The 22,713-nt window shown below is 35.0% G+C and overlaps 2 protein-coding genes and 1 non-coding gene across 6 annotated transcripts in view; 1 reads left to right on the plus strand and 2 right to left on the minus strand.

Moving 5' to 3' along the window:
• LOC101737365 (ADP-ribosylation factor 6) overlaps nt 1–8,125 on the minus strand; it is a 54,498-nt gene extending 46,373 nt beyond the window's left edge. The window contains exon 1 of one of the 3 annotated variants that reach the window (XM_004929975.5): nt 7,968–8,125. The gene's annotated coding sequence lies outside the window, so the exon portion shown is untranslated. Of the gene's footprint in view, nt 1–4,838; nt 5,166–7,967 lie in introns of those variants that run through there. The other 2 variants (XM_021350678.2, XM_021350679.3) reach the window with 2 other exon arrangements.
• On the minus strand, nt 3,530–3,602 carry TRNAK-CUU (transfer RNA lysine (anticodon CUU)). The gene has a single exon. It is a non-coding gene; the product is annotated as a tRNA-Lys (tRNA).
• Nucleotides 8,126–9,104: 979 nt separating the features above from the next.
• LOC101737215 (leucine-rich PPR motif-containing protein, mitochondrial) lies at nt 9,105–22,198 on the plus strand. 2 transcript variants are annotated; one of them, XM_004929974.5, is made up of 16 exons: nt 9,105–9,370; nt 9,449–9,787; nt 10,028–10,184; nt 10,674–10,783; nt 11,753–11,984; nt 12,472–12,678; nt 13,575–13,788; nt 14,452–14,664; nt 15,603–15,820; nt 16,109–16,285; nt 16,891–17,049; nt 18,479–18,693; nt 19,360–19,533; nt 19,787–20,009; nt 20,486–20,708; nt 21,894–22,198. In XM_004929974.5, exons 1-16 carry the CDS (start codon nt 9,255–9,257, stop codon nt 22,079–22,081), a joined length of 3,165 nt encoding a protein of 1,054 aa, XP_004930031.2. In that variant the 5' UTR covers nt 9,105–9,254; the 3' UTR covers nt 22,082–22,198. The 2 variants fall into 2 exon arrangements, with proteins under 2 accessions (XP_004930031.2, XP_037867066.1); XM_038011138.2 differs by having other exon boundaries at nt 9,129–9,370; nt 9,466–9,787.
• Nucleotides 22,199–22,713: the final 515 nt, after the last annotated feature.

Here is a 22,713-nt window from a genome sequence, read left to right on the forward strand (position 1 = left end):
TCGTCACAGCTCATCGCGCGGACCCGTTCGCCGCTCCTAAATCCCCCTTTTCCGTAACTACTTAGCGCACAGCCCAAATCATACAAACCGATTCTGATAAATTACATTACGAATAAGCCTCAAAACAAATTGGATTTTATAGCAACGTATACAGAGTTTGTTTTATCGGAGATAGGCAAATAAGCCCGATTCTAAACGATTAGAATTCAAAGAGCCTCAACAACACCCCGATAAACGGTCAATGCTGCTCCTTAATTGCTTCAAAGCAGATTTTTTTTTTATTGCTTAGGTGGATGGACGAGCTCACAGCCCACCTGGTGTTAAGCGGTTACTAGAGCTCATAGACATCTACATCGTAAATGCGCCACCCACCTTGAGATATAAGTTCTAAAGTCTCAAGTATATTTACAACGGCTGCCCCACCCTTCAAACCGAAACGCATTACTGCTTCACGGCAGAAATAGGCAGGGTGGTGGTACCTACCCGCGCGGACTCACGAGAGGTCCTACCACCAGTAATAGGTTATTACATGTACCAATTCGTATAGACTCACATGATACCATCAGAAATCAAGATAAGAATTAGGCCGAGGTAAGTTGAAGAGAATACGGATGAATGACCGCTAATTCCTTACTAGCGGTAGGCACCAGCTTGGCTATAACCCTGACATTGCTGACGTCCTAAAATGATGGTAAACACTCACCAAGGGGTACTGTATGCTCGTCCGTCTGCTATAATAATAGCAATAAAAAAGAATTGTTATCGATCTAGCTACATGGTCGAAATCAGGGACAAACAAATGCAATTGATAACCGCAAATTCACTAATTCTAGTAATAGGCTAAGCAATATAAATTATCATTATCACAATTATATTACAAATAAGCTCGAACCTTAAAAAGTTCCGCTGAAAAGCTGAAGTTTCTTCCACGGAAACGTTTGAAACAAACTAAAGAGATCACGTTCACAACTCAACGTTCTGATTAAACTTCGACGAGGCAATCGGGAAATTCCGATAAATTTATAATTGATGAAACTCGCGCCTTCTGAATAACGAACCGCCGGAAACGAAGAAAAAAAACAAGGATAACTGAAGTAATCTATCTTGCAGCTGTTTTTTTTTCTTTTCTTTAGCTAGTAATTATACATACAGTTTCGTGCAATAAACATCGTGAGCACCCATGAGCAGCATTCGTTTCGAATCTATTGAACCCAAAGTGCTCATTATGCTTTTAGGGTTATATTTGGTATGACGCTCTCGCGTATATCATACACAAGAAAATACGGTCGTACATCTAATAAGACTAAGGAAGTTTAATCGAAGCCTGACAGGCTGCCAATCGAAAGATGCGGGATTGCGTCCGAAACCGCATCAAGATGATGCCACTTCCCTATCATTCATTGATGAAAATGGTATTCGCAATTATCTCCGTGTCCAACTACCTCATTTCTACAATAATAATATAATAACTCTGCGCGTGTGAGTAACATAATCCAGCCTGTTTCTGCCACGCGGTAATGTTGCTCTCTGATTAAGAGTCATCAATATCTTATACCTTTAAACGAGCAATTCTTGTATATATATTAATATATAATATATAATTTGAATCTCGGAAAGGGCTCCAACGATTTCCATAAAATTTAGTATACAGGGGATTTCGGCGCGATAAATCGATCTAGCTACGATTTATTTTTAGAAAATGTTGTTTTATTCGTGTTTTCAATAATCAACTCTTCCCGACATCTATTGGCGAATAATAATACTATTTTTCTTAATTGAGGGCAACTAACCGCTTTAAAGACACAACAAGATGGCGTTATCAAAAAAAAAAACGAGCTTTGCTCGGTCATCGTCTAGTACACTTATAAAACACTAGCGACCCGCCCTCGCTTCGCTTCGGAAACATTAAAACACACATGAAACCAAAAAAAAAAATAAAAAAAAATTAAAAAAAAGTAGTCTATGTTCATCAGGGACAATGTCGGCTTCTAATGGAAAAAGAATTTTTCAAATCGGTCCAGTAGTTTCGGAGCCTATTCGAAACAAACAAACAAACAAATCTTTCCTCTTTATAATATTATTATATATTATAGTATAGAGTATAGATTAGAGACATTGACAAAATATTGAAAGATGACTAATCATGTATTAATTAGCCTACTTAATTCAATTTAAGGAAAAAGTAGAGTTATTTAAAATTACTAATAAACTAAATATCCATCCAATTTATTTAAAAGATAAATACGTTTTCAAAAGTCAAAGTTCAAGAGAGTTCGCTTCACACAATGAGTTAATTCGTTAAAGTTAACATTGTATTCTCACATTTAACTAGGATCAACAACATTATATTATATTATTATAATAATAATAATAATTATCTTGTGAACAGACCGATTTCCATTTTACAAACTTCAAAACCTTGTAGTTTAAGGGCCAAACAAAAAACGGTTACAAGACAATACAATCCGAATTGTTTTAAGGTATCGCATATGTACTGAATTTTAGGCAACTTTTCTATAGAAAAATCTATATCTTGTCTTTATTGGTGTATTCACCATTTCTTTTTTTTTTGGGAACGTTAGTGGACGCGAAAAGGTACACTAACAATTAATAGAATGTAGAGTATCATTTCTTTGCATATTTTGGACAAATATGTACACTGTCGTGGATCACCTCAGAATACCTTTAAAATTTTATTAAATAATTTAAAGGATTTGCCTAGTGATTACGAAACCATCAAAATGTCTAACATTTTCGATCGATTGATTTACACGTATGCGTTATAATATTAATATATAGCACGCACAGGATCACGGATCTTCCGTCAATTACGAGTATATTATGCAGTTTCTGCAAAAGAAGTTTCTAGTACATAGACGCGTCTGAATAACTATGTAATTAGTAAAAACAGGCAATAAAGGCCACATGAGGCCTTGATAACAAAAACTAAATGACTGCCGAGGTTACGCGTAATCTAATCTATGCGACGTGTTCAACATCCTAAAACTAAAATAGAAACCGAAAAAGTAAGAGCAAATTTTCACAATCAACGATAGATTTACTAAAATCTAACAAAGTAACGAAAAATACGTCTGATGGTCACTGGGAAAGTAGAAGGAAAACGTCCTAGAGGCCGGAGCCCCAAACGTTGTTCCGACCAGATCTCCGAGCAAACCAGCGGACCACTTAGCGCTGCACTACACCAGGCAACTGACCGGAACCGATGGAGGCTGACAGTAGACAAGCTAAAACGGAGTCACGATCCTCAGCAATGAGGGAGCGATGGAGAAGAAGAACGGAAAATAACGCATTTAAACATTAATTTGACATATTTTTTCTGTAATTCAATCTAGATTTCAATGCATATATTCAGCGGGATCGCTTCTTTTTGGGCGTAGGGATTTTTCTTTTTTTAAATAAAGTTGAAATATAGATTTAAAAAAAAAACTGGTGCCTAACTAGTGGTACCCAATTTCTTTTTTTTTTTTTTTTTTTTTATTGCCTTTGTAGGCAGACGGGAAAAAGGATGCGCCCAACGTGGGGCTCGAACCCACGACCCTGAGATTAAGAGTCTCATGCTCTACCGACTGAGCTAGCCGGGCTTAAATATCACGCGTCTAAGAGTAAGCCCCACAATGTATCTACTATGATCAATGCTACTATGTATCTAGTGAAACGGCAGCGTTAGAATCGCTGGCATGTAAAACGCGCTAATGCTTTTAGGCACACGACTTTCACAGTGAAGGATTAACGTGAAAATATAATAAAATAAGTTAACGTAATTATAAAATTGCGTAGTAACCAGTATCTTGAAGATGTTTGTCATTATGACGTCTATTAAGACCGGTAGTCATTTAAACGAGAGTTAATCTCCGAGAACTTATTACGAACTCAAAGCGCCTAAGGTGAGATCATGGTTTTTGTAAGCTATTCAAAATACAGTAGGGTCAATGCAAATGTATTTTTACCTACTATTTTGATATTTTATTTGTTATTTATTGTTTGCAAAATCGTAATAAGCCTACTTCTACTAATCCTAATAAGATTTAGATCTTACCTAAGTTAGTTACAGAAATGTTAAACTGTATATTCTGGTACAATTGGTATTAAATATTACCCGCAGTCAATTTGTTTTTATGGAAATAAGGTAACGAATATTCTGAATATACTGGTTCGAGTCACGATCTATTGTGTCAATGACTCTTGGCGCCTATTACGTTACCTTTCGATATTTTTCAAAGAAATTCACGGACACTTTGATTATCAAGCCATTTGATTAATATTATGGTTTCATACATATGACGTTTGGCACACTGATATTTAACAAATTAGCTTCTTTAGGAAAAAAAATCGATTGTCGAACGAAAATTTGAAAAAAAGTTTTTAGAATTACTATACCGGTTGTTTTCGCAACAATCTAATTGCGAATAATCTAACTATAACAATACAATGAAATGTAGTAAAAATTCAACTTTAACCTTTTTGCTTCAGTACCTACGGTTATTTATCGAACAACTCGACCTTTTGAATATACAATTACACGATAATAACGTAAATTCTATACCAGCGAATGTATTTTAGATCTTCAAAGAAATTTCACTCGAAAACGTATTATTAAATCTTAACGAAATAAAATCATTTCCTTTTACGAGAAGAATATAATAAGCTCCATCATAAAAAAGATCCTTCAAGGCAAGCATTTATTTATTCTTTGTATATAAGTATTATGAAAATAATGAGCAGCCCGGCGGCATGTTATCCTCAGTGTCGTTTTCAACTTCAATAAAATAAGGTGTGTTCTTAGAATAAACAGCTTCCTGTATTGCGAATGAACTTACATCGTGAATTAACAATGGGTGTACCTACCACCCACTTTGAGAACACCTCACTGTTTAATGACATATTTTCATTGATTCACATGGGCCTTGCTTTACGGAACTGGAAATTTTTGTTACACTATCACAATTACGTATAATTTTATTCTTTTTTTTTTTTTGTGAGCCCACTTTGCACTATAAACGTACAGAGCTGTACATGGTCTTCGTAAAAAAATGTTTCGGTGGTCCCCTAACCAAATCGCACGTTGAAATGTGAATGTAGTCAGATTGCGCGAGAGCACGCGAGGTTTCCGCCCGTGACGTACGCCCACCGCAACCGAACTGACCAAGTTATAAGCGATGAATTAAACAAAAAAAACACGTCATCGATTTGTATACGATTTGTAAGTTTAATACGTATTGAATGCAGGTATGGGTAATGAAAATAAAACTTCATCAACATTTTTCAATGATTTGTGAAAATACCTTTTTTTTTTCGAATACATATTAAAGATCATCCATATTATTTGGATGATACTATTTAATTTGGTAAATGATAGAAAGTTTTTACATTATATAAGCACGTGTTTCCATTAGCCAAACTTTTGAAATCCCTTGCATTATTTACAGTGAAATGACAAATGTAAACGAAACTCGTTTAACCTTGAGTAATAACCGCGAAAAATGTACATTATAACCTCAAAACTATAAACAAGTTCGTTCTTTGTTGACAGTCATCAGAACTGAGGCAAAATTAATTTTAATAAATCTTTTAACTTGTAACTTGTAAAATTAGCAAATCGGTTGCCATACGCCGTCGCGTTCATACCGTCGCGCATGACAAACAATGTTTTCTGCGTGCTCGCACGTACTTATTATAATACATTCATAGACAGAATGCAGTAGTTTTCGAACATAATATTGATTTAAATAAAAATATGATCCAAAAAGATTTCAAACCCATCCTAGCTTTTTTTTAATTATATGATGTATGGGAAATGTATGATGAAATACTTGAGTACATAATATACTTTTTACTATTATGAACACTTAGCAGCGTTTGTTGCACTAAAACATTTCAAATACTGACATCCAACCATAAAAATAAGATCAAAGATAATTGAATAATATCTATTTTAGCCTATAATATGAATTAGTGTGAAACAAATGAGTATTTTGTCTTTTGTTTCCTTGTCAGAATAACTTCCTTATCTCAAGCTTATTTATTACTTGTTTAGTGCTAGAACTTTCATTTAGAGGGATAAACATTGACGGTGTAGCCATAACTAATTCACACAGATTGAGTGAATGTCTGCTAACCGTTCTTTATTTAATTTCAGTAAGTGCAAAAGTGCTCGCTCAATTAAAACATCAAAGCACAGCTAAAACATAATGAACGGAAATGTAGCATCCAAGTTACAGTGTCAAATAGGAGAAAATAATACATACATTACTTATTATTAAGATTGCAGTTTTATATAAATCAACAGATTAAATTATATTATAATGTGCACAACTGTAGTATTCTTGTTTTTTTTAAAGTTAGTATTTAAATTTATCCTGTATTAACATACTAATAGGTGTAATATTATTGTTGTTTCATAATCTGTAACCCGCAAACATAAAATAAAATACAAAAATTAAAGCTTCAGAAAATTCTGATGTCTTCTATTCAATAGTAATGTGAACTTGGCTCTCTAATTGGTGTCAATTCACACTTCATTGACCTCAACTATTGATATTGAAGAATTGAACTCAATAAATGTGAGCATGAAATGTAAAATGTTTTCTTGTTTTGGCTTTAATGGTGTTTTAATAGCAAACTTTCATAACATTTTATTTTATATATATTTAAAGGGTTGTTTTAATTAAATTTTACAATATATATAATGAAGGGCATAACCTGTGAAATCACAAAGAACATGATAAAGTTCAACATTTTCTTTTAATGATTACGTAACTATTTTAATGAGAACCTAAAAAATACTATATTCTATATTATTGTGTTAACAATAAATAAACAATCATGATATAGAAAGTCTATATTAATTGAAGACTTAAATTTATTGTAACTGTTTGAGTAAGATTAGAATTCAGGAACTATGAAATAAATATACTTTTTGAATAAATTTTGGGAGGCAAACTTTCATTTAAGTTTATAATTTCATGTTGCTTACAAAGTGCTTGATCTTTCAACAGACAGATTTTATGTAATTAATCAATTGGAGTGTCTGTTTGTAATATTGAAATAACCGCTTTTTACTACATGCATATGAATATATATATACGGTACATATACCAAAATAGCATTTGTTACAATTTTTGTCTGTCTGTCTGTTGGTTTGTTCTGGCTAATCTCTGGAACGGCTGGATTGATTTTGACGGGACTTTCACTGACAGGTAGCTGATGATATAAGGAGTAACTTAGGCTACTTTTTTTAGACTAGCTTTGACCCGCGGCGTCACCCGCGGTACGACAATAACCGCGGGTAACATCGCGGGACTCAGCTATCAATAATAAAATTTAATGTTTCCGAAGCGAAGCGAGGGCGGGTCGCTAGTAGTAAATAGGTTTCTTGAGTAACATAAGTATTTGTATGTACATAGGACTCTTATTCATTTTCTACAACTTTGACCACCTATATTTAATCAGTGATTTTATATTCAACAATGTAGGTAGTCCGTTAATTCGGGGGTAATCATATTGATATTTTATATTAGGTACCTAGAAATTTAGGGTACCTATGTAATAATTTTTTTTATATTTTAAGCTCATTCAAATTTTTCAATTACACCAACGGTGTGATTCATAGGCGGGAAGTCGACAACGTAAAGTACAACTTTACTTTGTAAACTGGTTACCGCAGGGCTAAATTCTTTAAGGGTTAGGTCATCAGGTGATCACAAACTGGATCATTGTATTTGAGCGTATGTAACATGTAATAATTAAATTAAAAATTAGAATCGACTTCTAATCGTCACGTTTCGTTGAGGTGGAGCCGATCGCCGACTTGCCAAGCTTGGGCGATGGCGCTACCCGTCAAATAACGGCAACTTGATGACAATTGTGCAAATACTAACCAAACACGCATATCTCTTACGAAAAATATGTATTTATTTTAAAGTTGTACAAATAGGAGACAAACTTACCACATGACAATCGCAAATTACAATGTCTAACATCCACTCAAAACAGTCAAAACAAAAAACACAGCACAAACCACATCCACGATTCGTACACTAGAATTGAAATTTGACAATGCTGAACGTTGACATTTCTTCAGAGTTGCTAGATTGAGTTTGAGAAGGGCTACCCTCAAAATAGATTTTGGTATCAATTGAAAGAGCACCGGGGCAAAATAAAGTATACATGTCTTGTAACCATTAATTAAAACTCCACTACATACCATAATCTAAATTAATTTGCGATTACTTTTGTTATTTTTCAACTATTTTTATTTACTTTATTTATTTATTTATGTACACACAAAAGAGAAGACATAGTAGAGAGTAATAGGAAAATTATGTACAAACTATGTATATCTGAGCGAATTCGTGTTGGCAAAAAGATTCTTGACAAAAAAAAACAAAGACAGAAAGAGACTTCTTATCTAACCATTTAGTTCTTACGAAAAAGAACAATAATTGTGGAAAAATGAAATGCATTCGATGAATTTTTTTTTGAAATTGAGGTTAAGACGAAATTATTTATACTCTCATTTAAACTGTGGGAGCATCGGATAGTTATATGAACATTTTGGAACCCACGTCGACCCCAAAATGTAATTTCGTCTTAAACAGAATTAGTGAGTGAGTTTACAGTTTTTACAGTATCCTAAAAAAAATAATTTATTAAATATAGGGGGGAAATAAAGAGAGACAATCTCTTTAGACAATATAAACAAATATCTTCTCATTCTATTCAATTTATTTTCACTTCTTTTTGTTTTCATCCAGACTGCGTTTATGCTATATTCTGTGAAAGTGCAAAATTGTGGGAAAATGAAACAAAGCCACTATTCATAGCTTTTCGGGATCCTTCAAAAAGTCCACTGAAAAAGTCTCAGTAAATAACCACCATTTTACTGAGATTATATTTCATCCCATACATATCATCTCATCTCACTTCTTTTAATTATTTCATGAATTAATCAAAAAAATTTTTACCTATTCTAGTAACCTCGAGAGGTTATTCTAAATTCGCCGAGCTTGTAGGTGAGTTATCCGGCAGTATGGTGTGATATCTTTGCCTTTTCATTTAGAAAATTAGAAATACTACAAAAATTTGACATTTGATTTATTGTGACATTTTATACAACTAAATTTTCAATCGTTGAATAAAAATTCTACCAGTGCAGGTACCATAAGTTTTCTAAATTTTGTAAATTTGTAAATTCTGGGATAAAATTCAGTTGCAGTACTTAGAACAAGAATAATATGATGTGGACTCGTCAAGGAATTAGGATTATGAACTCCAATAGAGCTAAGTTCTTTAAAAATATTCAAACGAATCGGGCAAATATTGGATGTCCGTGTCGATCCCATGCACAAAGGTTAGAATTTAATTTCTAAAATTACAAATTAAAACCAAGTAAACTACGCAACGAGAACTAATTGCTTAATCTTTATAGGCGCATCTCAAATGCAGCAATCAATAAATGTTCTGTGAACCTATCAAGCGGTCGCGGAAATATTTCACAAACAGTCTCTACTGAATTTCTGAAGAATACTGATAGAATGTCATCTGAAGAACTTTTAGAGAAATTAATAGCTGGATTATCCACGGATATACATCAGAAAAATAGAGTATACAAGAATGATTTAATGAGAGTTATAAACAGAGTAAAAGAAATGAATTTTTCAACCAAAAAACAGGGTTTGCTACTGCTTAGGTGCTGCACGGAATTACTACCTGACGAAACTCCTTCAGCTCGAATGGCTTTAGTTGAATTAGTTTGGAATACTTTAAAGTGAGCCTATGATATTACCTGTATGTTAACATTAAAATTCAAACAATGTTTTAAAACAATTGACTCATTTTAAAATAATAATTCTCAAATTGATTAATTTGTAGTAGTAAATAGAATGATTTTTATAGAATGCTGTTATTGTATAGAGGCAAATTATTGACCTCTTCTTCAAATGAAATTTTCTGATTATTGCCATATAAAACCTGAATTTAATTATTTTTTCTTATTGGAACTACACAGGCCCCATACGAAATTTCAAGTGGATCATTACAATGAGTTGTTGCAAGCTTATATAGCAAATAATAGAACAATCGTAGTGACTACATTTATCAACAAAATGCTGCCTGTAAAACCTAACATCACTACTTATGAGTTGATCATAAGAGCCCTAGGGGAGGTAATAATTTTAATTTGATAAAAGTCATAAATTCTCTTTGGATCGATTAGCAGGGATTTTTATTATTTTATTATAAATTTATTATTATTATTATTATTATTTGTGAGCTTTATGTTTCTAACAGAAAGCAGTATAAGTTAGTTCATTGACATGATAGTTCAGTCAGTGTCTGGGTTGGGTTAGATAGTGCTGTATTGAAAGCAAACCATTTATGCTACAATTAGTATATGTATTTTGATAAAGATCAATATTTATGTGTTCTTGTACTGTTGATCTAACTTTGTGTGAGCAGATTTACTAGCATATCTATATTTTTAAATGCACATAACTATGTATAGGGGATTCTGGCTCTCTTAATGCAGGGAATCCTAGTTTCAACCTAGACAATTTTGTGTGATGTATTTATCGTTGATTACTTATTTCTTGGTGCCTTAATAATATGATACATAAATGCTGAATTTGTTTTATAAATAAATTAAATAATTCCAGGCGGGTGATCTAAATCAAGCAACCGAAGTATTGTCTAATATGAAAGCACAGAACTTGCCTGCTACCGAGAATATATTCAATTCACTGATTATAGGCCAAGGAAAAGCAGGGTAAGTTTGGTTTGAAGTATACTGATTTTGTCTGTAGGCTAGTGGCACACTTGGTTCTAATGTACCGATGTTGAAATTGAAAATTTTTTTGCAGCTTCTAGCATGATAAAACAAACTGTAGCGTATTAGAGAGGGTACTTGTCCTTTTAATAAAAATATTGCTAAGTGCGGATTGTATAAAGACAGACAAAAAGTGAAATGATATGTTACCCATCATGTATTAGTTCATAATAAAAGTTCATAATAAAATAATAGAACATAGTACATATATTATGTTTGAATAACAGTAACATAACATACAATAAAAAAAATATAACTATTACAATTAAATGTGAACATACTGCTTAACAAGAATACAGAGTCTGTCTTGGTCTCCCTGTGATGTATTTTTAGTTCACTGAGGTGATAATCTTTCAAGCTTTGTTTGTACAATTAAATTGAAAGCTTTATCTAATGAATTCAGGGCCCGGGTATCAAATTATTATTACTAGTGTTTTTGTCCAGTGGTAAAAATGATCAAGATTTATATTTATTATGTGTCATTTTACTTTCAAATTTTCTTTTTTGCATTGTTTAAAAGTGAAAAAACCAAATAATATTTTTTTAAAAATAAATTGATTGACAAAGAAGACTTCTTCTTTACTTAATTAAACTGTTTTGTCTTTTCTACTTAAATTGAAACTATTGTTTTAAATGTATATTAAACATTATTTAAATGTATATATTGTGACTAGCCTATTATGAAAATTGTTTTACTGGTCTAGATAGGCAGACAAGCGTGGAGCCTATCTAATTTTAAGAATTGGTAGAGCTCATAGAAATCACAACTAGTGTCCTGGAACTTAACTTGAGACATAAGGTTTAAATCTAAATTATATTGTGTAATATTAACAGCTTCTACAGTTAAGCACTTTGAATAAAAATATAATACATTTTTATTTTCCCATAATAAAGAAATATAATTTACAGTAATCTTCAAAACATTCAAGAAGTATTGACAATGATGAAATCCGTTAAACTGAAACAATCAATCGAAACATACACTGCTGTTGCTCGTGCATTAGCCTGGAATAAAGAGGATGGTCCGCTCCTGAAGGAAATGGATCAGACAATAAAAAATGGGTTTCAGTTTGAGGAAAGGCATATTATGGAGATTGTGAAGACCCTAGCTGTTGTTGGAAGCTATAAAACAATACCTCAGGTATAATATTTTTGTTTCCAGTAATGTCAGTTTACAAAATGTCTTATAACAGATGTCCTTAGATATTCAGTGTTAATTACATCATAAATCTTAATGTATCTTCAAAATATTTTATCTAATAAACACACAAATGAACAATGACTATACTGTCTGAAATAACTTGAAATGAACACCATTGCCTATTAGCTCAGTAATAGGCAATGGCTGTTTCACATATCACAATGTTTCACATATAGTAAACTTTATTATTTTTGTTGTAACTTCGTGTTTTCTAATGGGCATATTATTAGTATGGTCAAATAAGTAGTTTTGGCCTGCATATTTCTGCTGTAAAGCACTCATTTGGAATGCAAGATGTTTTGAAGGGTGAGACAATGGAATAGTATCAAGGTGGTGATGTTGATCGGCTGCAGTAGCCATTTAACTCTAGGTGGGCTGTGATCTACATATTTAGGCTTTCCTCCGTAAAATAAAATTTTCCTTGTAGGTCCTCAAATATCTTCCAGAAGGGACATTACAGACACCATCAATATCACCGTACATGCAGAGTGTATGTACATTACTAGTCTTTCAAAATCATCCTATGGCAGCCCTGGAGATATATAAGTGTCTTCCATTACCTTCGTTTGGTCCTAAAGATGACCAAGGACTGCACGGTCGGAGTCTGGTCAGGGATTGTGTTAAAGCTGCAATGGTGTGTAACAGTATTGAATGAATTACTTAATATTTAAGACATTAAAAGTACAATGCTGTAAGTGTATGTAGTATCTCATAATTTTATTTTTTGTTTAAATAATTTTTTAAAACATTTGCATAAATACATATTTAATGCATAAGTACTTATCACCATTTAAAACGGGCATCTTGTGCCTCTAATGTTGAAAATAACGATAGTAATATTTATCGTATTATTCGTCAGATTTCTGTTGCCAGTGTGTTAATATTATGAAATCATCGAAGGTCAGCATGGGTCCTTTGATCCCTTCAGTGTTGCAATAAGTATAAATGTAATAGCAGCGAAATGTATTAACGCTTCTGTTTGACTATCGTTAATTGTATTAAAAACATCGATTTCATGAATTACTAATCTATCTTTGGTGTGCAATAAAGTAGATTCTCTCTCTCTCTATCGTACGTTGATGGTATTATGTCATAAACATTCATCACACTCAGATGAATGGCTTAGAATTAGACAATTGAATACATGACTGGATGAAGGAGATATGATACAATTTGTTAATTTTGAAAAAACGGTCAACAAAGTTTTGTTACTTGTACTTTTTCTTTGTACTTAACTCCTTCATCACATGCAATTTCTAAAAATAGCTTTTAAACTCGAAGTTTTAAGGTCTAATATGGTTTATAGGCATAACACCTTCATTCAATGTAAATACTCAAAAATCTTAATAATGGTACTTAACCTCTTCATTAACACAGGTCTTTAATTCATTATGAAATAAATGGTATATCACCATATCTTAGTACAATACTCATTAGTTATGGGTTGTATAGTTATATTGCCGCTACTTCCCCATCATCCCCTTATATTACAATAAAAATCTTTTGTACATTTATAGTACTATATTACAGCCATCCAGCGTAATAGGATTAATAACACAAGAACTGATGGCATCAGGCAGAAATCCAATAGCTCTCCACAATGCTACCGAGGCAGCTCTTCAACTAGGGAAAATACCACTCTCTTTGGATTTATTCACAAGAATGAAACAGCTGGGAATGCCTCTCAGGCCTCATTATTTTTGGCCAATCTTGATTACTAATTCTAAGAGCTACGGAGAGAAAGGTATGTATTGAAACTGATAAAAATACACTTCCAACATCAATAGATGAATCCACCGTGAATAGCCCTAAGATAATAATAGCATTCAGGTTTCATTTGTAAAACCCTCAAAACTATAATAATAGCCCTTGTGATGCTTATTGTGCAAGCACTAAAAAATTTTTTATTTTTTATTTTTATTGCTTACGTGAGTGGACGAGCTCACAGCCCACCTGGTGTTAAGTGGTTACTGGAGCCCATAGATATCTACGACGTAAATGCGCCACCTACCTTGAGATATAAGTTTTAAGGTCTCAAGTATAGTTACAACGGCTGCCCCACCCTTCAAACCGAAACGCATTTCTGCTTCACGGCAGAAATAGGTTAGGTGGTGGTACCTACCCGTGCGGACTCACAAGAGGTCCTACCGCCAGTGAAGAATATGCTCGAAATTAATTGTAGTATGGTGTAACATTTTAAATTTCAAACAATTATATGTCCATTTTTGATTGTGTTGACATCATGAACTGTCTTTGTTATTTGTCGATAAACCCCCACCACTAAAAACAGACTAAATCATTAATTACCGAGCAAATTAAAAGTTTTTGCCCTGTCTTAGATTCTAGATAGTAAATTATTTAAAATTAATAGACCATTGAGTATCTAACCGACAATTTTAATACACAGGTATAATGAGCGTATTGTCAACAATGATCGAAATGGACGTCAAACCTGATTACGAGACGATAATGTCGTACACGCTCCCATTCGTGAGTTTCACGTCGCCACAGAACTTGATGAAGAAGTTCCTCGACGCCGGTCTGACGGTGACGACGGTGCTGACTCCCATGATGGAGAGCCTCCTCAACACCGGCCAGGTCCGGGCTGCTAGTGAGATATGTGAGTCTCGACTGGTTCAGAATCAGTGCGTCTCCTTTTTTTTCTTGTGCTAAGGTGGAACTAGCTTTTGTTAAGTAGTGCCCACAGATATATTACAGTATAAAATCCTACCGCCTATCTCTGAGACGAATTCAGTAGAACACCAATAATAATATTATTGTGGGAGCGTTATAAATGCCTTAATCGTGCTTTTTTATTTTTAGTGCTTAGTTGTTGTTGGACGAGCTCACGTACCACCTGATGTTAAGTGGTTACCGGAGCCCATAGGCATCTATAACGTAAATGCCTTCACCTACCTTGAGATGTAAGTTCTAAGGTTTCCGTTTTAACAGTACAACAGCTGCCCCGCCCTTCAAACCGAAACGCATTACTGCTTCACGGCAGAAATTGGCAGGGTGGTGGTATCTACCCGTGCAGATTCACAAGTCGTCCTGCCAGTGCTTACCAGTGCTTAAGATATGATCAAAATAACCTTGCATATTTTAAACAAGCATACAATGCCCTTCGGACCATCGGTGCAATTTTAATCGCTCGACAGTCCGGACGTTATGTGACCGCGAAATTTTTGAGGAAGCTTTAAATATAAAAGTTGATCTTGAAATTATCGTAAGCGCAATTCAGGCGTTTGTCAAATAATAATAGCTATTCATAATAAAAAATGCGTGAAAAGTAGTCCAAAGGGATATATTATGTGTGACGACTAATCAATGTATATTAGTTTTTAGATTAACTTATGACTATGTTAAGGTTTATTTTGACCCCAAATGTCGTCACACTTAATGAATTTGCGTTAAGTGTACCTTAATAAATTTTATAAAGTGTTGTGCGACTCCTTAATTGTATTAGAAAAAACATAGTTGGCTATAAGAATCGATAGCCAGGTAGTTGTGAGGCTTTCCCGGTATGCCTCATCATCAGTAAAACACATTATTTTGCAGGTGAACTTTTTAATGGCAAAGTCGATGTGGAAATAATTTTAAAACCATTGCTTAGAGGTTATTTGACGAACGGTGATGTAAAGTCGACGGTTCACATACTAGAGGACGTTTTAAAAAAGGGCTCGGAGAATAAAGACTGGATCGGGAGATTTCTCTGTTGCTTCATTAATCACAAGAAGGTTATGGAGGATCTCACTGATTTTTTTACTTTGGTGCAGGTAATATTGTTCATCAGTGTTCGGAGTTTTCGCGTTGCAATTACAGGTTTTTCGGAAATTTTATTATTGTACAATCTGGATGGGTTTATTCAACTATTTACCAATAAATAACATTTACAAAAATGAGGGATATTAAGTTGATTAATTAATTGATTAATGTTTAGTTTATTTTAATTAATATTTTCAATTCGTGGTCCAACAGACAAATTTCGATGAATTCAACGAAATAAATTATTCGAATTGAAATGTCCACAATCGAATGATCTGATTATTGATTTTTGTCGGCAGGAATTGAAAAATGAAAATTTAAAAATTTCCACATCGGCTTCGGATTATTGCGTATCTCGTTTACCGAATACGCACAGCGATGCCGAGATCGAACGATTCAGGAGCGGCCTCGCCGAGATAACCGACGAGACGCTGGTCGACGACGGCGAGATGTTCGCGCACCAGCCGCCCCATCCCGTGAGTCATTGTTAATTAACTGCATTACGAATTTTAAGTGATTCTCGTTGCACTGGGTGTCCGCCTTATGACAAGTTATTATTGGAGACCACAGAACACTTGAATTACGTCGTTTTTTTTTATTGCCCTTGTAGGCAGACGAGCATACGGCCCACCTGATGGTGAGTGGTTACCGTCGCCCGTGGGCTACAGTAATGCCAGGGGCAGAGCCAAGCCGCTGCCTACAAAAGAGAAGACGGAACCTCAATTTTAGCCTGTTACTCCCAGACATCAATAGGCAGAACCGCGATACCTATACGCCACTTATACCTCTACTATTTATGGCTGAGTTTTGTAGTCTCTATAATAATAAATACAAAAATACACATCTTATTATGTAACACTCTTACACTTTTAACGGAACATTTGGTTCCGTCACGCGCATGCGCGACCTAAGCAATCTAGGAGGCCATGATCCCCGTTATTACAACCAGATTGTACATTTTTACATAAAATAAACATTTTATTATTTTATTTAGAGCCGCTTTTATTTATGCGTCCTTAACACTTAAGACGTATCTGCTCTTAAAACGGCAATATCAATTAATATTTTGAGTATGTTCCAGAAAAACATGAATGAAGCATCGTTAAAGGCTCACTTGAGCGAACTGGAAGCGAAGAACATGAACACGCGCGGCGTCTTAAGGAGACTGCTGCAGCAATATTGTAAAGAAGGGAATCTGAAAGCTGCGAAGGAGGTTGCTGAGAAATGTCAAAAAGAAGGAGTATGTGAATATGTTATTTTTTAGTAAGACTCTGTGGACTTGGTACGCCATCTAGTGAAAATAATCCGAAGTAAAATAATAATAATTTTATGGCTGATCTTTTCCGGATAATTGATGATGATGATGATAACAGTAACTGATTATTATTTTGAATAATGTATTTTTTATTTGATTTGTTTTGGTAATTTTAATTACGTTTCAATGATACTAAGTACACACACGGACTTGTTAATGTCTGAAATAAAATAAATAATTCATTCATTCTTTGGGATTTCCCTAAGCCATCTCGATTTTGAGGTGAACGAAACAAAAAAATCTAAGTAATCGAGTTTTTGTGAGACGCAACGCACAGCTATTGACTTTTAAATCTATCTCTAAATAAATATCCATTATAAGAGAATCGTTCTAGAAAACAAAAGCAGGCAGTGAAAATAGCCTGCAGTTGATTCCTGACACAAGAATCTATATTAGTATCACAACTGTGAATGTTCTGCTTAATCACGCAAAAAAAACCCCAAAGGATTTGAATAATAAGATACTTTTTAAAATTGTAGAAGACTTGTTCGGACATGGCCGGGTATTGATTGGTAGTTTATGACCAAAGAGAGATAGATATAATAAGTATAATTCTTTTTGAATGACAAGTTTAACGCGGTTAAAACTAGGTCAAATATAGTATTAAATAATAATAAATGATATATTATTGATTTTCCGAGTGCGCAATGTAACACCAATGAATATGCTGCTATCTGTCGTTGGTTTTACGCGAAATGTTAAATGAACTTATTAATTTGATTATGTTTTAAGATTTTCTTTTCAACAATGTCAGGGACATAACCAATCCAAATTATTTTGTTTTTAAAAAATAACTGTAAATTGTTTAAAACCATAGGTGAAGTTTCGCAACGTAACCGGCGCGACCAAAATAAATTGTGTTTGCACTGTTCTAAGACAACTCTTATGCAAAAAAGTATATTGTGTATGGCATCGAAAATATGTAATAACCTGATGCTATAAAAAAAAAAAATTTTTTGTTTAAAAATAACTTGAAAAAATTATTATTAACTTAAGATGTTATTATACAGTTAACGATTTGTTTAAATGATAAATCATTATTTTAATTTTAAATTCGCTTCTTTCTGTTCCTTGTTTTCGTTTTATGACATAAATAACTAATTCTTATTCAACTATATTTTTTTTGTTTGATATTTTAATTAATTAATATATTTACTGACTGCATTTAATGTAAATAATTTTGAATAATATTTGCACGCTGACCTGGTAGAGACACGCTGTTCTATAAAATAACTATCAACAACTTTGTAAACCGTGGTTTAGCTAATAAAGTTTGATTTGATTTGCTGCCTACCGCTAAGATCTCTCCGTAAGAGTGTTTTGTAAAAAGTAAAAAATAAATTTATTCTTCCAGGTATTCCTGTCTGCGGGTATGAAAGCATCAATATTCGATCTCCACGTGAAACTAGGAGAGCTGGAGCTAGCCGAGCTCACCCTAGCGGATCTAAACAAGACGTCGCCGAATTTCACTTTGGACGAATTTAAAGTTATCGACTTTGCCACGCTGATGGTTTACAGGAAGAGAATTAAACAAGCCACGGAGTTATTGAACGAACAGTCAAAGAAGAGGTCGGTCATGCACACTGTTCGCTTTTGAAAGAGCTAATTTAACATTCTCGAATGCCTCCATACGGTTGCTTCCAAAATGAAAATAAAAGTAAAAGTGAAAAAGTCAACAGCTCCGAGTTAGATTTCCTCTTGCGTTGTAGATGCTATAAACGTTTTTAAAAAAGTTGACCTCCGGCCAGTGTCAAAATGTTTTAACTAATCTTATCTTCTTCAACCCGTGTCCACCCAATGCTGAGTGTAGGTCTCCTGAAATGCACACCATTCTCTTCGGTCTCTTGCCTTTCTCATCCAATCTTTACCAACCACTTTGACCAGGTCATCAGTCCACCTCGTTGCCTGTCTGCCCACGTTACGACGTCCAGTACGAGGTCTCCACTCCAGTACTTTTGTGCCCCACCGGTTGATAGTGCGGCGGCATATATGGCCGGCCCACTTCCACTTTTTCCGAGCAATCACTTTGGCTATGTCAGTCGAACCAGTTCTTCTGCGGATTTCGGTATTGCGTATTTATCCCGTAGAGAAACGCCTAACATAGCCCGTTCCATGGCTCTTTGCGTGACTTGCTAATCTGACTAATCTTATGCCACCCGTTTAATAAGTTTAATAACATTTAATGAGCTTTTCAACTTTAAGTTTAATAACCGGTTTAATAACGTTTACTTCCAGACGCATCATAGGTGGTCGCGGTATAATAATGAATTGCTGGCGTCTGTTAGACGCGACCGCGGCCAATGGCTCCCCCGAAGACGTACGGAAGATGCTCGAGACGCTGACGGCGCTGCGTTACTGCAAGCCCAACAACGTGCTTCTCGGTCCGTTGGTGCGCGTGCACTTGAAGAAGTAAGTCGATTTCTATTGGCAAGTAACTCGCCGTTGTAACTATACTGAGACCTTAGTACTCATATCTCATGGTGGGTGGCGCATTTACGTTCGAGATGTCTATGGGCTCCAGTAAACACTTAACAGCCAGGTGGACTGTAAGTTCGTCCACCCATCTAAGCAAAAAATAAAATAAAAAAAAGATTAGGTACAGTATGAATGTTACCAGGATAATAAATAATATAGGTACATATATTTTCGTATTTATTTCTAGTGATAACTTAGAAGAGGCCCTGAATGAATTCGTTCGTCTTGCCAAACAGTACAGCATGACGCCGTTGAAACACGAGTTGCTTTGTAAGATTTTGGAAGCGATGGGTGACGGAAGATCCGAAGACAATTTCATTATACACGAAAGGAGTAATAGCAGACTCAATAAAATGGCACAGACCATACTGAATACAGACAGGAAGGTGCACGGAGCCAGCGATGTCCAAGTGAGATATACCTTGTTCTACAGTTTTATTCATTTAATTGCATCAGTGATCGAGCTCCCATGTTCAGTGATCATCGGATCTCATAGACAACGCAATGTGAATCTCGAGATCTTGAAATGTGAGTTCTGCGTCTCAATTGTATTGCATTTTTTTATTGCTTAGATGGGTGGACGACCTTACAGCCCATCTGGTGTTAAGTGGTTACTGGAGCCCATAGACATCTACAACGTAAATGCAGCACCCAATTCTAAGGTCTCAGTATAGTTACAAAGGCTGCCCCGCCCTTCAAACCGAAACGCGCAACTGCTTCGCGGCAGAAGTAGGAGGGACCGTGGTACCTACCCGTGCAGGCTCACAAAACAACTCACCATCAGTACACTCCGGTCTTCGATGCTGTTGTAATACTCTGAGAATTTTGATTCCGAGAGGTTAGCCCCTAGTACTAGTTATTCATTTAATTATTAATACCTTTCCAGCTAACTCTAATAGCTGCACTAGCCGAAGTGGGATACAAGAAGACGATTCGAAAGCTCTTCCTCGATCCAAAAGTGAACTTTCACCCGGAGGCGTTGTACCGTCGCTGCGAACGCTTCGCTGACGAGAAGAAGTTGAAAGCTTTAGAATGTATCGCTGAATGCGCCCGCGACGTCAGGAGGGTTAACGTCGACGACATATATGAGTTAATGTTGGACGTGCACCGTAAGTATTCCATTTGTATTGATCGACTAGCTGACCCGGCAGACTTCGTAGTGCCTCAATCGATAAATAAAATACCTAAGCTTTTGTATAAAATGAACTTAAAAAAAAAAGGAATCCGTCCGCCGGGTGACACATCAAAGGAAAAACAAAATTGTTATTTTTATTTAATTCCCAGCGTTTTCATATTTATCTAACTTATAAACCTTCTCTGGACCTCTACAAATAGCTTAAGACCAAAATTAGCCAAATCGGTCCAGCCGTTCTAGAGTTTTAGCAAGACTAATGAAGAGCAATTCATTTTTATATATGTATATAGATATCTATTGGTTCTAGTTTGTAATTTAATGGTAGGCAGCGGCGTACCTTGCATTGCTGATGTCCATGAGCGACGGTAACCACTCACCATTGAGCGGGCCGTGTATAGTCGTCTGCCTATAAGGGCAATAAAAAAAAATGCACAGCTGTTATACAACATAATTGACACTTTGACATTAGGTCATGAAATGAGTCGCCGCATTTGCTTTATGTTGTCTATGGTCTCTATCTGCTCAACACCAGGTGTTGAGGTGAGCACTTTGATACATTTGTCCAATTGATATCCAAAATATAATTTGCGTAATTACTGGTTGTAGGACCTTTTGTGAGTCCGCACGGGTAGGTACCACCGCCCCGTCTCTTTCTGCCGTGAAGCAGTAATGCGTTTCGGTTTGGAGGGTAGAGGCAGCCGTTGTAACTATACTGAGACCTTAGAACTTATATCTCAAGGTTGGTGCCGTATTTACGTTGTAGATGTCTATGGGTTTCAGTAACTACTTACACCTTAGGTGGGCTGTGAGCTCGCCCACCCATCTAAGCAATAAAAAATAAAACCCTCGCATAGCCCTCTTAAGGCTACCAGCTTAGACAGGAAAAAAAAACAATGATGTGATGTTATTGTGTTTCAAGCTTAGAATGTCCACTAATATGATGGTTTTTTTTTTATTTATTGCCCTTGTAGGTAGACGAGCATACGGCCCACCTGATGGTGAGTGGTAACCGTCATCCATGGACTTCAGCAATGCCAGGGGCGGAGACAAGCCGCTGCCTACCGTTTAATACTCTCCACAAGCAAGCCTCGTTTCAAGAAGGACATGTCATAGACGAATCAACCCCTAAATCCCTGACTAACGATTCATAAATTTTCAGAACGGGACGACAATTGTCAAGAAGCGCTGTCCCTGTGGACCAAAATGCAGGAAGCGGATGTGACGCCGTCGCAGAAATTCGTTCGAAACATTTGTTCGTTGCTCAAAGCGAACAACAGAACCGTACCGTCAGAATTAAGCTTACTGTTAGATAAACAAGACAAAGTAACAAGCGTTTTGAGTACTTAATGTCGTTTGTAAATACGAATGTTTAAAATAGTTTTAGCGAAAACGACACATTATTTATAAAGAATAATAAATATATTTTAAAAAAATACAAAGAAATTACTGTGCGTAGTAAGAAAATCTTTTTTCTTTCTTTTTCCTCCCCCCCATTTCGCATGTCTGCACCTTACATAGTGACGTCACGAACCGTTTTCATGTGTGCCTCGTTTTTTTTAGTCCGACCTAGTAGAATGTTTTCCACTAGGCTAATATCCGAATGAATTCATTCTTATTGTTATGAAACTAGTTAATTTAATAACACGTTCTTAGACATCCTTATTGTGTGATTTGATAGTCGCACACTCTAAAAAGTAGAACTATTTTCATAAACTCGACACTGGCAACAGTGGCATCGGAAGAAGTGGATAGCTAATTGAAAAAAAGAACAGTGGTTTAATGTTTAATTTTATTTCATTTTGGTATACTATATGAAATGTTAATCAATGTAATATGGATGCAAAATTTGAAGTAAATGAAATAAATAAATGAATGGGAAAATTCAGTGATAAATGTTTTTTGTTGTCCAGTTCATGTGATATTTAATTTTGAAAAATACAATTTTAAGCTAAAATGTAAACATCCTTCATTTGGTTATT

The sequence above is a fragment of the Bombyx mori genome, chromosome 5 (assembly GCF_030269925.1).
Source record: "Bombyx mori chromosome 5, ASM3026992v2".
Taxonomy (NCBI): domain Eukaryota; kingdom Metazoa; phylum Arthropoda; class Insecta; order Lepidoptera; family Bombycidae; genus Bombyx; species Bombyx mori.